The sequence below is a fragment of the Musa acuminata genome, chromosome BXJ2-11, assembly GCF_036884655.1.
Source record: "Musa acuminata AAA Group cultivar baxijiao chromosome BXJ2-11, Cavendish_Baxijiao_AAA, whole genome shotgun sequence".
NCBI lineage: Eukaryota > Viridiplantae > Streptophyta > Magnoliopsida > Zingiberales > Musaceae > Musa > Musa acuminata.
This window is the reverse complement of record NC_088348.1, coordinates 30,582,431-30,597,736: the sequence shown is the minus strand read 5'-3', so window position 1 is coordinate 30,597,736 and position 15,306 is coordinate 30,582,431. Positions and strand designations below refer to the sequence as shown.

Sequence of the window (15,306 nt, the reverse complement as noted above, 5' to 3'; positions counted from 1 at the left end):
ATTCGAACCCTTATTTATGTATCAAATGGACATTATCGGGAGTGCCCCAATATAATTTTGTAAGTACTAGACTCTGATTAGATTCGAACATCATCAATGGTGTCAATTTTAGAACAGAAACAAAAGATATATCCTGGTTGGCTCCAAATTAGCCTTCACAGTCAAAAACTAACTTAACACAGAGACTGATGGCAGTCCATGAATACTTAAAAGCAAACGAGTTGATTGCAACTCAGATCTACTGAGTTTTTTCATTGAAGGAGATTTAGCTATTTGGTTTCTTCCATCTTCATGCCTGGTTGTTCCTCGAATTCAGTATGTTCTAGCTTTGTAATAGTCTTACTTGACAATAGCGTATGCAAGAAGGCCTTCACCCATCTCATCCATTGCCGACAACACAGTCACTGCTCACTATATACCGCCAAACTCATCGTCCTCCACCACCTTTTTTCTTTTCATATTGTTCCTTCTTATATCTTTCCATTTTGTTCTTCCTCTTTCTCTTACTTGACTTTTTTTTATTTTCTTTCTTTCTTTCTTGTTTGGGTTTGATAATGGAAACTATATTTATCCTTGATAGAAAAATAATAATATGATTGATACGTTATCAATCACATGATCGACACATTAACATTGTATCCAAAATATTTTAATCATATACGATTAACATGACATTCGATTAACATGATATTATCGTTCAAACATTGTCAGTCATATAATAATTATTGTATATCTTAGGAATCCGATATAGCACGACTTTCCTTAAGATATGCACATAATTGTTCTCAACATCAATGTGTCGTCTCAAGGGAGAAGAATCCAAAGCTTTTTGTGCATTTGGCTCTAATAACTTTGGCATTAAGCCAACACCTCATTCCCTAAACTAAGATAGGGATCGAAGGGATTTTATCGAGTATACCCTAATTTTATAAGGCTCAATGCCTCGAGAGATCGATATTTCCTAAAACTGTTTAGAGATAAATACATAATAAAATCTTGATTGATTCTGAATCAACATTTGAGCAAATAATCAAATTTTGACTTAAAACAATCCTCAATGAGAATTTCACTTCAAGTACCTGACACATCCACCTAAAATATGCTTGAACGAACAAAACATGTTCGTGGTTGCTCGGACTATTTCAATGGGTGATAGAAAGACCAGCAGCAAACAAGTCTCACGGCAACTAGCACAAAAATTATGACTCTATGAGAGGCAAATCACTTCAAATACTATTACGAACATAGGATTAATATTAAAAGAACTATTTCCATGACTGAAATCCTAAACACGTAGTGTAAGATGAATGTCCATGTCCAAGAAGAAACAACATGCATAGTAGGATGCATGCTCCTGACATGACTGTATCGACAGGACGAACTATAGATGGGCAAAAACACCCAAACATAATAGAAAAAGGAAGGAGATAGATTAGATTTAAAATTTGGTTTAAACATGGGAACATATAACTTGAATAAATTATCAACACTTGAAGTATGTTATCACTATAAAAAATGTTGTGTTCACCAACATGTTCAGAATAATAGCCAAGAAAATCTATTTAAGTTTCTTGCTGAAGTCCGATAGGTCTATTAGCTGAATCCTCGGAATGCTTTCTGCTTCTGCCCTCTCTTTCTCAGTATTATAACCCCATCTACCTGCTCAAAGTAAAATGTACTGTTAGACCAAACACCACAAAAAAAGTCTAACCATCATATAGTTGACTAGGGGAAGAAGGTCACCCAGGTATAAATTCCATCCGGCTAATGCGGGCTCTTTGATAACATTCTTCAAAGTTGCAAGACGGTCTTCCACAAAGCTGGCCAGAGACAGGAAATGTGATGAAGATTTTGGTTTACAGATGTCATGATTACCTTAGGTAAAAACAAACTACAAGAAATCCTAACAATGCAATTAACAACTAGGATTGACGTTCTTATTTTCCTGCTAATAATTGAAAAGATTTCTCCAGTAGCATATTAACTGACAGATGTATTATTCCACAAATTACATATCTCCCATAATAGAAATAGAACTTACTGAAGAGAGAGACCCTGATGTTCTGGCATTTCTTGGAGCTGCTTTAGGACTTTTACTTTTGGCCTGGAATCAGAAAGTAGACCACATATCACCTGCTATGCACATATATATATATATATATATATATATATATATATATATATATATATATATAGATGGTGAGAAATTACAAGAGCAGCTCAATATACATACCCAGTCCCCAAACCATAAATTCGTTCAGCAGGTATGGTTACTCCAGCGAGTTCTCGCAATAATGCATCAGCAAATCTGGCCTAAAATTAACAGATAGCAAAATGTTGCTGTGACTAAATATTTGCAGAAAATAATATCAAACTTAAGTAATGAAAGCATTTGTCAATCTGTAACTAAATGAATATCAAATTAATGGAAGGCTGATCAACGCAGAAGCTGCATCTGGACATCATAGAATGTTATTGTCCTATGCAAATGGAACAGGAACTGTATGACAAAATTACTGCAAATGAGAGCTGAAGGATGCTACAATGTCCAAGTTCCCAACGTTTCCATGCATCAGGATATTCAGAAATTTTGAAGGCAGAAAAATCTTTTTTTCAGAAGGAATTACTGGTACCTGCTTTGTGGTGACAATATAGAGTTGAGAGCTTGCAAATCTCAGAGCATCTGCGACACCTGGGTAAAATCTTCAGGGTCATCTCCTGGTTAGTATACATTTCCCAGATTCTCTTCGCGACTAAAATAAATTGCTCGCTTAGCAGTTCTATATGATCTATTAACATGATTAAGTAGCTAGATTTTATAACAAACAGCTTCATTTTAGCACTTGATATTTTCCATATTTGTACCACATTTGGTGCAAACACCATTTAGTTATTGGAGCAAGCATTTGCACCAATTCCAACTTTAACAGAGTTTATGAATAGTTCGGTGCCAGCAAATAAACTTAGGAAAAACACAAAAATGACACCCGTACAGTATCATATTTAACAGAAGGTCCATAATTAAAATGTGAAACTGGCTTAGATACAATTAAAACATGGTTTAGACTATCATGCATAGATGCTTAATTAAATCTGATGGTATTAGTGATTATCTGTTAATGCTCTCATTTGCTTATCAAAGAAAAGTAAATGCAGAATCCATGAGAGTTGGACCCTAGTGTGCTTTGGAAAGATATCAATGCGACAATGCTCAAGTACCACATGGCAACTCATGTGGCAAACAATCGTCAAAGATGTTTCTAAACCACAGGAGAATTTGTAGCGGGTAATACGAAGTGCACAAAAAATGAAGCAAATTGATCACAAAATCTCATCAGAAATTTCAATAATAGGTGGCAGCAGTGGTTTCATCTACTGTAATACCAAGCTATTTTCTATAATTAGCATTTATTAATAGAATATGATAATTCCAAGTCGCTAGATACTGGACTTGAACATCCTGTGGAACTTAACATTTTCAAGCAAGAGAGAGAATCAATCCAAAGCAAAATAATTACAAAGAATTTTTTTGCAAATTGAAGCTTTACTTCATGGAAAAAAAATTACTCAAAAATTCTAAACAAAGAATTTTACTTCATGGAAAAGATGTCAAACATACACCAAGAAGGAGACACAAGTGCAGGAGCAAAAGCCAGAGCCATGAAACAAGTGAGATGATTGTTGTTCTACAAGAAATCTTGACTAGATCCCATGAGATTCAACCTTCATTTTCACTACAAAGACATAATTCATAGATTTGCATGAACTTGGAAGTAGAAACCCATAAACACTAAACTGCCTGTAACACTGTTATGTTCAATGCAGAAGTCCTGGTATGTAAAATCAATTTTAGCATGTAGAGGAAAGAAATATACAGGACATATCATACCTGTTGGCACCAATCCAACCTGAAAGATCATTATCTATCCATTCATCCCTTACTCTTCCAAAAAGATCAATTAAAGCATCTCGTTCTTCATCCCACTCCTTCATAATTATAGGTTTCAACTGCGACCAGTTCTCCAATATTGCCTCAACAGTAAGCCCATCTGCAACCTTCCACATTAAATGAGAACATAAATCAGCATAATACTGCAATTACTATCGTAATTGCTATAGTGAACATTGATCACAATTCAAAATTTCCAATCCATCTTCAAATAGAGGCATTACCGATGATTTTCGCACTGAGGGCACCTGAAGCTCCACTAACAGCCTAACAAGCAATAGATTCTCATAACCTGTTTCAACCACTGGACGCAACTGCCACAATGAAATAGAAAAATAGCTCAGATAATTTGGTTTGACACATTCATATTGAACACCCACCTTTCTCATTCCACAAAACATCCTTCCATTTAGTCATTAGTAAACACAACTTTACCCAACTAATATTGCCAATTGTAACAAGCAACCTCACAATGATCCTCTAAGGAACATCTTTATCTCCTAACACACACCAGCATATAGATATAGTAACAGACGTAATTAAACTACAAGAGCAGCTAATATTAGATCAATTATGTAATGACAAGCATGTAAGTTGAAAGATGATTCAGACTCTTAACCTTGGATGATACGCATCAAGCAAATCCCATTCATAGTGGTACGTATGAGCAAACAAATCTAGATAAATTTCAGCATCGAAGGAGGAGAAGAAGAAGACAGGGGAAGGTCATAATGGAGGACAGGAAACTCACGATGTGCATTTGGTCGATGATCCATGTTTCCATGGCGGAGTCCACCTGTCCGAAGAGCCACGGCCATCTGATCTTAGCAGCCTACACCGTACCACAAAGATCAGAAGAGAAAGGAGTAAGAAGCGATCGGAGTAGGGTTCGTGAAGAAGTGAGAAGCAATCGAGTTGGATGCCTTGAGGGCAGAGAGGGAACTCTCGCCACAGCTGTCGCAGAGGACGCCGTCGAAGTCCAGAGCGTAGAGATCGCCTCCCATCGATCGATCTGTCGGCCGCGCCGCCGGACGACGGAGGAGAAGGATGAGGAAGCGAAGTCGAGGATTGGGTGGTTCTCCGGTTGGTTGGGGAGAGGGCTCCTTTTATCGGTTTCTTCCACTGCTTTTGCGTCGCCCGGTTGTTCTCCATCCAATTGGATAACGCCACGTTTGATGCACGTACGATTTGAGGTGAGTTCCGGCCTTGTCCGGTTCGGACTAAGCGCCAACATTCGAAAAGAAAGATTGGATCGCGTCAACTCGATTGGGTCGAGCCAAATTGACCCGTCTCTACGGTTGAGCTGAAAAGAGTCGACGGCTGAGCCGTCCGATCCTCATGATTCTTTTTTTGAATGCACCTATTGACACGTGGACGTTGATAACCGTCGATCTGATCTTTTAGTTTCTGGAGGCGGTGTTCTATTTCGTCTCGCCGGCTACGTCCGGTTCTTTAAGAGAACCACCGGCTAAACCGGTCCCAGATCTCGTCGGATTTGATTCGCCTCAATCCTTTTTCTCGCCTCCGGCTCTTCCTCAGACACCGGTGTCTTCTCCTCTTCCCCTTCACGAAGGTCTTCCAGGTAAAACATGATAACTTTTCAGGTTATGTTTGAGATCTCTGCCAATCGTATCGTACTTTGCTCCACTACGGGGCGCCAATTTATTGTTGTGTGGATCTATCTCTTTCATGTTTGGCTTTGATGGGATGGTTCAGAGAAATTGATTCACCATCGGTTTCTATCCACGAGGTATTACGTAGTATCAGTTTCTGTTTCTCTTTGTAGTTTTATGGTGGTAAATTGCTGTTGGTTGGAGGACGAATTAATCTTTCTATGGGACTTGATATGTTTCACAGAGAACTGGATCTTATGGCATATTTCTTCTTCTTTCCATGCTGAATCATGATCAATCAGTTTGATTGTAAGAAACTGGATTGAATCGCTAAGAGCAAGAGAGTAACTGTGGTGAGAATGGAGGAGAAACTGTAGCAATTGAGAACTTGGTTTGATTTATATCTTATTAGAAAATCTCGCCTTTTGGATTGTCCGCACTAAAAAATTTTAATCTTTTCGAATTTTAGTGAATATTAGGTTTTCAATATGGCGGACGATGGAAAAGAGGAAAAGGTTTCTTCTCGGGGAGCTGACTGGGAAGTTGTGTCCCTCACGGCATCCGCGTATGCTTCAGAGCCTGGTCCGCAGGAATTTGACCCTACCTCTGAGAGCAAAGAGAAGGAGAACATGACTGAACGTGAGTCTTCTGCAGCATTATTCATGTCCGGTCATTTTGTGTTTCCACCCAGTGAGCATGAGAATCTCCCGATAGAACCTGACACAAGCAAAATCCATGGTGAGCCAACAATGATTGGTGGTGATAATGGAATTGATGATTCTGATAGAGAAAAGTTGCAGACTGAATCTGATGATCTCCAGTATGATATCGAGTTTTCTGAAGGTAATAGAATTTCCTTCCGTGATATGGGATTTGAAGAGGGAAAGGGATCCCATAGGCTAAACTTGGTTGGAGTTGAGCAGGATATATTTGCTGATCCTCGTTCTGTTGATATTCACTCTGAAGCACATAAAAGCAGCACCAAATCTGAGGCTGAAGAACCTTCTGATGTGAACATGGAATCTCCTCATGATCATGCAAAACCAGGTGGAGATGAGATTGATGGATCCAACCTTCCTTGCCAAGCATGGTGGAAGAGGCATGCAGTATCTTTGTATAAACAGGCAAAGGAGGCCGGTACTTTTTGGTCTGTTGTTGTAGCTGCTGCCGTCATGGGAATTATAATTGTGAGGCAAAGATGGCATCAAGACAAATGGAGATTTAGCATCAACGATGAGGTATGCTTGCTTCCGTTATGAAAAGAAAATTGCTATTATACTGAGCAAGCAAATGTTGAAAATTTTCTGTAGCTTTGCAGTACTGATGTACCAGTTCTCTCTCAATTACAGCTCATCTGTAACTCTGATGGTAGACTGCTCTTTGGTAATGAAGTTGTCATCTCCATTTAGATTCACTTAGTAGTTAATGCATACTCATAACTAGCAACAACAGTTAAGTGACAGCAGGTTTTAGCAGATACCATCCTGATTGACTTATTTGTAAAGGAAAATGTCAAATCTTAATGCTCGCTGCCCATTTTTGTTGAGACAACACTGGATCTATGGAGAGAAACTTGGTGTGACCTGGATATAGCTCCAGTTACTCAAATCTTAAAGCTACATCTTCTCAGTTTTGCAATATAGCTTTTCAATTTAATGATGCTTTTAGAGGTAGCATAGCTGATCCAGATGTTTTTCGTGGTATGGATGATCATACCATGCTACTTTAGTATATGTTGGTCACACTGCCCTGGAACTTGGTTTTTGTTTCATAAGCTAACTACACTCTACTTCTGACAGAGGATGAGCAGGATGATGAGACCAATCGGCCGATTTAAGGATGTTATGGTTGGCGGCCACCAGCCTAACCGACTGATACATTGAGTCGGTGTGTCAGCCCGGCTTTTGAGCTGTTGATGGCGGCACGGATGAATAAAAATCATATGCATGTGAGATGTATCACCGCGAAGTTTGGCAACATGATTCGATGCCTGTATGTCTTGCAAACTTGCAAACTCAAAAGTTCTAATGTGTTCTGGTTAATCTTCGTCTCTTTATTTATATCATACACTTCGTGTTTAAAATATATGAGGTTCTAAATGATTGGTTCATGTGAATGAGAGCATTTTGATATTGATTTGCAACGTAATAGATTCAAGTGTGATATTTGCCCAAGTGAAAAAGAGAGTCTCAATGTACAATTTTTTTTTTTTTTACAAAATATAAGTGGCGAAGGTAGGTTTTGAAAATCAAATTATGATGATTTGTCAAAGTTTTTACTACCTTTAAATATTTGGGAATGATTGGTGAATGTGATTTTAGCAATAAGGCTGTTTTATGAATTGAATTAGATGATTTTAAAGCCTTTGATGAACATATTATGAATTATTTATTATTAATTTTTTACAAGGAATAAATAACATCAGTCAAAGTTTTTACCAACTAATTTAGCGAGTATTTTATATCAGATGATATTTTAGATCTTTAATTTTTTGGTATTTATTATTGTTTTTTATCATACAAGATCTCTTGCACGAGTGTAGAAAGCTTTTGCGATATTACAGAGCTGAGAAATAGGGTTTAAACTCATTCAATTGTCTAAAGTTGCCCTTTGTTGACAAAGGACTTAAGATGATATATGCATCAAATGGCTTGATAAATTCGGATGCTATTGCATCAGATGTCCCACGAAAGCACGTTGATAAATGTCAAGAACATAATCGTATTTGTTTATTGGCATGGTCTTGTTCTGTATAGATAGAATACATTCCTATAAAGACAATGAAGATTAGACTGTGTTGAGGCTATATTACTCATAAAGTGGTATGGAACAAGTCTGGAAGTGAACCGTTGAAAGGATGCATGATCTTTTCTGCCACCTAAGTAGAGTTAAAATAGACAAGGATAAATGTGACCTTTTGATTGGTCCGAGTTCTAGACCCGGTCCAGAGTAGGACAAATCATTTTGGTCCAATCATGATGATTAAACAGACTATCCACATGATTTTAGGAAAAGGGCGTATGCATCACATTGTAAAATGTTGATATTTATTTTTAAAAAAATCAATAACATAATTTATATTATTTATTTTTTTGGTAAAATTTTTAAAAATATAATTGAAAATATTACATATATTGGAGGAAACTTATATATATATATATATATATATATATATATATATATATATATATATATATATATATATATATATATATATAAAATAAAAATAAATCAACTTTGAATGGTAATATACGTAAATAGAATTCATAGCATTGTTTAATTCATATAATGGTAATATACGTTGATTCATATAAATATAAAAAAGTCTTTACAATAGCATTGTTTAATTTATATATATAGAAAATAAAAATATTAATCTAGACAAATAAAAATAAAGATTTTTAAGAATTTATCAAATACATATATATAGAAAAATAAATATGTAAATGTATATGGCAGAACTTTGAATGGTAATATACGTAAATAGAATTCGTAGCAAAGATTTCTCGGTTGCCATAAAAAACATAAATCAAGAAAAATTGCAAGGGAGAGTCGCAAGGAAGCCCTACCGTAGTGGCGTCGATCTGCCCTTCGCCGACGGCTCCACCGCCTCCTCCTCTCGGAGCCGGACCACCCGATCTCACCTCCTACGCGGCCGTGCGTTTTCTCTCTACGCCTTCCTGTCTCATCTAAGTCTCTTGCGCACCCCGCTGCCGTGATCCGCTCCCGAACCCTTCCTAAGCCTGGGGCCTCCCTTCGATCGCTTCGGCCGAAGCCTGTCTTGTGCTGTTGATGCTCCTTTCGCAGTCGCGAACGATGTCCACTGCCCTCTCGAAATCCTCGGGTAAGTCCGCCATGCCCGTTCCGCCTCCTTCTCGCCGAACTCTCACTGCATTATAATTGGGTCTCTTCGAGCTTCTTTTTCTATTAATTTGAAGAATAATTTTCTTGGAAGCCGATGACATAAGATTATTTTCGTTTCGTGTTTATGGTGCGATTGTTTGAGGCACAAATTACGAAGGGGAAAACTTGTGAATGATTGACGAAATTACAAATTAATAGATTATGTGATGCACACATCTCTTCAAATGCATTGTGCGCCTGTCTGCGACTCTTTATGTGGCGGTCAGCATTTAACATGTGTGACGGCAAGGACTGGGTTTTTGTGTGATCAACATGGAAGCTTTGATACTTACCTGAGTTAAAATGACTGTGAAGCATTATTTTGTTATGTTGCTGCTGCTTGGAATGTTTTGCCACTAATAGCATGTTTTGTTTATTTATTGTCTAGTAGAAAAGCCAAATCAGATGAAGTTTATATAACTATTACAATGGAAATTGATTTTGCTTTTTGTTTATGTGCAAAAGAAAATATGATAATCTTTTTTCTTTTTTTTAACTGTGTGCTTTTAGTAGAATTCACTTTTTGCTGGAGTTAGATTAATGCAAGTTGTTTTTTTTTTGTTGACTTGCCAAATTAAAGAATGAGTTTTGTTGTGTCAAAGTTGAGAAATAAATCAATATCACCATGCATGCAGTACACATATTGTTTAATCTTACAGAGATTATTCTCTTCGTTTAGAGTTGTCACTCTTGTGCAGGAGACTTGAGTAATATCGCTCACCTCCTAGGTGATTATCATTGAACTTTTGAGATTGTTGGCCTTATTGTGGAAGTTAAATGGTTCGTGAAGAAAGAGATGATAAAGGGTAACCATAGAGGAAGTAACTAATTTATCCCTGCATACTGGTTCATCATCATATGCTGGATGGAAGATTTTAATTTTGCTGTCGGGCGGCAATTCCCTGATGTCAAAACTTTTAGGAAGGCGATAAAAGAAGCTGCTATTGCACAACATTTTGAACTTAAGATTATAAAGAGTGATCTGATTCGCTACTTTGCCAAGTGTGCCAAGGAAGGTTGTCCATGGCGAATTCGTGCTGTAAAGCTGCCAAATGTACCAACTTTCACCATAAGAAGCATTGAAGGGACACATACTTGTGGCAAAGATGCACAGCTAAGTCGTAATCAGGCATCTGTTGACTGGATTGTCAATCTCATAGAGGAGCGGCTACGAAGCAATGTTAATTACAGGCCAAAGGACATACTTCAAGACATTCAGAAACAGTATGGGATTAGTATTCCATACAAGCAAGCTTGGAGAGCGAAAGAAAGAGGTCTGACTGCCATATATGGATCCTCTGAAGAGGGTTACAGTCTTCTTCCAGCATACTGTGAGCAGATAAAGCTAAGAAACCCTGGAAGTGTTGCTCAAGTATTTACTACAGGTTCGGACCATCGTTTCCAGAAAATTTTTGTTTCGTTTAATGCATCAATTCATGGCTTTTTGAATGGTTGTTTGCCCATCATTAGCCTTGGTGGAATTGAACTCAGAAGTAAGTATCTTGGCACGCTGCTTTCTGTGACATCATTTGATGCTAATGGTGGAATGTTTCCAGTTGCTTTTGGTATTGTTGATATGGAGACAGATGAGAGTTGGATGTGGTTCTTGTCAGAGTTCCATAAACTACTAGATACGAGCACTGAAACCAGACCTCAGCTTATTGTACTATCCAATGGACAGACAGTTGTTACTGAAGCTGTGAGAAGAAAATTTGCTACTGCATACCAGGGAATATGCATGCGACACTTAACAGAAAGCATGAACAAAGAATTCAAGAACTCAAGGCTTGTTCATCTTCTTTGGAAGGCAGCTTATTCTGTCACCACCAGTGGCTTTAGGGACAGGATGGCAGAAATTGAAGAAGTCTGTGCAGGAGCAGCCAAAAGGATTCAGCAAATTCCAGCTAACCATTGGGCAGTGGTTTATCTTGAAGGTCCACGCTATGGACATCTTTCTTCAAACATTGAGGAGTTCAATAGATGGATACTTGAAGCTCGTGAACTACCTGTTATTCAAGTTATCGAAAGCATCCATGGCAAATTGATGAAGGAATTTAGCGAACGCCATGAAAAGGGTTTAAAATGGACGTCTAGACTTGCCCCTGCAGCTGAAAGACACATTTCGGAAGCCATTGAGTGGGCTGTTGGATACCAAGTGCTTCGTTCTGATGAAGTAGAATTTGAGGTTCTGTCAGCTGATTGTTCCAGTATTGTAAATATTGGCATGCGCTCTTGTTCTTGTCGTGAGTGGCAGTTGCATGGCATACCCTGTTCTCACGCTGTTGCAGCCCTCCTGTCATGTAAGAAAGACATCTATGAATATACAGAGAAGTACTTCACTGTCACGAAGTATCGGGAGACATATTCTAAGCCAGTGTATCCAATTCCAGACAGAAGCGAGTGGAATAAAGCCACCGAGGGTCAGGCACACAATGAAAATCAAGTGGTTCGTCCACCGAAGTTTCGTCGTCCTCCAGGACGCCCTGAAAAGAAGCGGCTTTGCATGGAGGTGAGCAATCGTGAAAAACATACCGTGCATTGTAGTCGGTGCAGCCAAACAGGACACTACAAAAGAACATGCAAAGCAGATATCATCCAGAAGACATAACCTGTTGGTATCTTGATGGCCAACTGTATATCCCATTAGTTTTGTTGGAGGCATATGTAACATATCAGGTAAATCTTTAATTTGCCATACATTTTTATCTTGTTTGGAGTTAAAATTGCTTTTGAATGCCTTTCAATGTTTCTTGGTTTGTTCGTTCTGCATAGTTGCCTGTAGTAGTTTTCTCACTAGGAATCAATTGCTTAGACAAACTAATTTTATAGGCTAATTTCGATGGTGTATCATCAGTGTCATATGTATCTGCAAACAGTTTTCGGTGGACTAAACCCTCATCAAAACAAGATCAAGTGTGCTAAAAACTATGTGAATGCTGAACTTATGGTTGTCATCACTGACTAGGTGGATTTTTCCAGAGTAATAGCATTGCAATGATCGAGTTAAATTTCTTTCAAGGCTTATGATGTCAAATTTGGTCTTCATGGTGTGAATTTTTTCATGGTACTCATGTACATCATGTTAACGAAAAAAAAAAGATCTTCCTCATGTCATTCACATTGGCATTCTAAAAAACTCTGACGACCATTAATTACTGTGGCAATTAATAGCTAATTTGGGCTAAAATTTATGAAAAATTAAATATTTAATATATCCTTGTTAGTTATTCTATATTCTGTCTCATTTTTGTCTTCCTTTATAACATTAGGTTTTCCTTTTTTTTCTCTTATTTTTCCGTGCATCTTTATCTTAAAATGCAATAAGCATGAAAAGGATTTTTATTTTTTTATAGTTGAGTTAAAATTTTTTTGTAATAGAGTATCTAGAGACTTGTCACGGTAAGAGTTGGGAGAAGAAAAACATTTCTAATAATTATATTAGTATTAAAAGAGTTTACATCACAGTGTTGTGACCAATAATAGAATTATGAGAGTTCTTATAATTATATAGTTACAATAAGAATCGATTTTGATTTTTTTGATTAGTAATCGGATATGTGATGCACTTATTGGATGTGATTTGTTGGAAAAAATAGTATTATATTTAGTGAGAGTTAGGATGAATTATTTAAAATTGAGCTATGGAGAGAAAGTGTTAACTAATATAGATAGTAAAATTAAGATTGAATATATGAAATGTCATTTTAGTAATACAAAATTTGAGCACATAATAAGGTTAAATAGATTATAAAAGCATTTTCGTACCATTTCTACCATGGAATAGTAGAATGATGATTCGTTAGGAATCTCAATGAGAGCGGCCAAAAAATAATATTGTGTAGTCGAAATGGCAGAGATAAATTTGTGGATTTACCAAAAAAATATGTGAACAGTTAGATGCAATCCGATGAAACAAAGAAGATTCATTTAGGATGGTTTGTTAATATTATAATTAGATGTTAAAGGTCACATAAGCGATCCCACGTAATTGTTATAGCAAAAAATACTAAAGACAAATGATGTAGTAAATTTAATTTCTATTATACATACTGACATACTTTATGGTGTTGCTGTGGGAGGCAACACCGTCTCAGATACTATTACAAATGCTTACATCCCGGCTCGATCGGTCTTCAGGGAAGTCTATGAATCTCAAGCTCAGAGATATGATCCGTAGGACGAACTACGGGTTTAGGTGGAGCTTCTGCTGCGTTGCTCAGAACTTAAAGTTCTTGCCTTCGTAGGTTTGCCCGATCTGCCAGTTGCGGGGGGTGATGTGCCAAGAGGTGGAGCGGCGGCCGTCGCTGGCGGTGACCCGGAACGACAACGACTGCCCCGTTAAGTCTACGTTGGTCTGCCAGCGCTGCCCCCAGTTCCTGGACATGGCAGTCCACCCCACCTTGTTCCCCTTGATCTGCATGTTGTGGACGTCCCCGGCGCCGGCCACGTTCCACACCAGGACGAGGAGGAAGTAGGGGTTCCCGGAGGTGGTGAACCTGATGCCTCCCCGCTTCTTGCACGGGACCCTGCATGCAGCATTGTGATTCGTGTCCTGGTGTTAGGATTCTGACAAGATGTTGGGGGTTCGAGAAGACGAGTACCTGCGGTAGGCCACCGGCACGATTCCGGCCTTGTACTGGGCGATCTGGAGGTAGGCTGGCTGCGTGAGATCGAAGTGCACACGGGGAGGGTTGCACCAGCCTCCGTTGTCGCTGGACTGGTAGTAGTTGGGTGGGCAAAGGTTGGTGCCGGTGACGAAGATGGAAGGGTGGCCCGGCTTGCACCACTCCTTGTCATTTACGCACTTGATCTCGAAGCAGGCGCCGCAGATGAGGCCGTCGTTGAACAGAGCCGTGCTCGTGGCGGCCGTCTGCAGCCCGTACCCTTCGGTCACCGTGTCCTCGTAGCCGCATGCGCCCTCTGCAAGGGTAGAGTTTCCGGCGCGTGACGTACGTGAAGGCAAACACAGGCAACATGTAGAAAGCAAGGGAGAGAAGGGCAGACCTCTTGTTTGGGAGCCATCGCTGCCTCCGTAGAAGGTGGCGTGCGCGAATTCCCACTTGCCGGACTTGAAGGTCCCGTGGTGGCCCTTCAGATGATTGCCGTGGACGTGGTTTTTGTATCTAATTTTCCCATGGTGGTCATCCTCAGCCTTGGCGTCGGCGCCGGCGCCGGCGCGGGGGAACACAAGGAGCAGCAGCGCTGCAGCTACGAGGGCGCGCAAGAGAGTAGACATGGCGCCACAAATCGTGAAGAAAGTTGTGGGACTTCTGTTGCCGTCGCAAACGCCATTTATATGGAGAGGTTGTCCACAGGGAATACAGGAGAGGTGCACAGCGTCCATCTCTCCGAGCCGCTCATTCTCTCCCCACCAAAACACACACTCAAACCCCACCCCCACACACCTTCTCCCCCCCCCCCCCCCCCTCCCTCTCTCTCTCTCTCTCTCTCTCACGGCCTCAGGTTCTCCTATATTAACGATCAATATCTAACTGTCATATAGAAATTGGCATGTAAAGAAAATATCCAAATCACTCTTTATCTGTTTTGAGGATAACAATCCAAGGTGGACCATTTGGAGCTATCTCCTTCCAAACGTCCATATGAACAAAATATCAAAAAAGAACGTTGGGACAGTTATAGGCTTTCCTCTCCAAGATCATGTATAAAAGCTAATACTTGATATTATATCATGGGGCTCTCTTCCCAAGAAAAACTCTTATCTACTATAAACCTCGATTACTAACTTAAGCATCGGAGGGATCAAGTTGAAAAAATTCTTCTGACATTGATCTTAGTGCAGGTAGTGCCCTAGGAGATCGACACCTCCATCTCAAAGTC

The 15,306-nt window shown here is 39.1% G+C and overlaps 4 protein-coding genes across 16 annotated transcripts; 2 read left to right on the top strand and 2 right to left on the bottom strand.

The window, feature by feature from the left end:
* Positions 1 to 1,408: 1,408 nt before the first annotated feature.
* Positions 1,409 to 5,038, bottom strand: LOC135627100 (uncharacterized). Its single transcript, XM_065133060.1, has 9 exons — positions 4,873 to 5,038; positions 4,701 to 4,781; positions 4,174 to 4,263; positions 3,890 to 4,056; positions 2,634 to 2,703; positions 2,234 to 2,313; positions 2,042 to 2,104; positions 1,744 to 1,820; positions 1,409 to 1,659 (listed from the first exon to the last, which is right to left on the bottom strand). Exons 1-9 carry the CDS (start codon positions 4,951 to 4,953, stop codon positions 1,559 to 1,561), a joined length of 810 nt encoding a protein of 269 aa, XP_064989132.1. The 5' UTR covers positions 4,954 to 5,038; the 3' UTR covers positions 1,409 to 1,558.
* Positions 5,039 to 5,374: 336 nt separating this feature from the next.
* LOC135626766 (ATG8-interacting protein 1-like) lies at positions 5,375 to 7,672 on the top strand. 10 transcript variants are annotated; one of them, XM_065132371.1, is made up of 6 exons: positions 5,383 to 5,531; positions 5,666 to 5,699; positions 5,807 to 5,915; positions 6,032 to 6,405; positions 6,529 to 6,800; positions 7,362 to 7,672. In XM_065132371.1, the coding sequence occupies exons 4-6, from the start codon at positions 6,051 to 6,053 to the stop codon at positions 7,443 to 7,445; spliced, it is 711 nt and encodes a 236-aa protein (XP_064988443.1). In that variant the 5' UTR covers positions 5,383 to 5,531; positions 5,666 to 5,699; positions 5,807 to 5,915; positions 6,032 to 6,050; the 3' UTR covers positions 7,446 to 7,672. The 10 variants fall into 10 exon arrangements, with proteins under 10 accessions (XP_064988444.1, XP_064988440.1, XP_064988443.1 ...); XM_065132367.1 differs by having other exon boundaries at positions 6,042 to 6,800; XM_065132363.1 differs by having other exon boundaries at positions 6,032 to 6,800.
* Positions 7,673 to 9,066: 1,394 nt separating this feature from the next.
* On the top strand, positions 9,067 to 13,847 carry LOC135626764 (uncharacterized). Of its 4 annotated transcripts, none has more exons than XR_010492427.1 (3): positions 9,067 to 9,406; positions 10,164 to 12,141; positions 13,710 to 13,847. XR_010492427.1 is itself a non-coding variant. In XM_065132360.1 (2 exons), exon 2 carries the CDS (start codon positions 10,331 to 10,333, stop codon positions 12,071 to 12,073), a length of 1,743 nt encoding a protein of 580 aa, XP_064988432.1. In that variant the 5' UTR covers positions 9,067 to 9,406; positions 10,164 to 10,330; the 3' UTR covers positions 12,074 to 12,324. The 4 variants fall into 4 exon arrangements, 2 of the variants coding, with proteins under 2 accessions (XP_064988432.1, XP_064988433.1); XR_010492426.1 differs by having other exon boundaries at positions 13,603 to 13,756; XM_065132360.1 differs by lacking the exon at positions 13,710 to 13,847 and having other exon boundaries at positions 10,164 to 12,324.
* On the bottom strand, positions 13,682 to 14,876 carry LOC135626765 (expansin-A4-like). Its single transcript, XM_065132362.1, has 3 exons — positions 14,470 to 14,876; positions 14,067 to 14,385; positions 13,682 to 13,991 (listed from the first exon to the last, which is right to left on the bottom strand). Exons 1-3 carry the CDS (start codon positions 14,807 to 14,809, stop codon positions 13,682 to 13,684), a joined length of 969 nt encoding a protein of 322 aa, XP_064988434.1. The 5' UTR covers positions 14,810 to 14,876.
* Between the last annotated feature and the right edge of the window lie 430 nt (positions 14,877 to 15,306).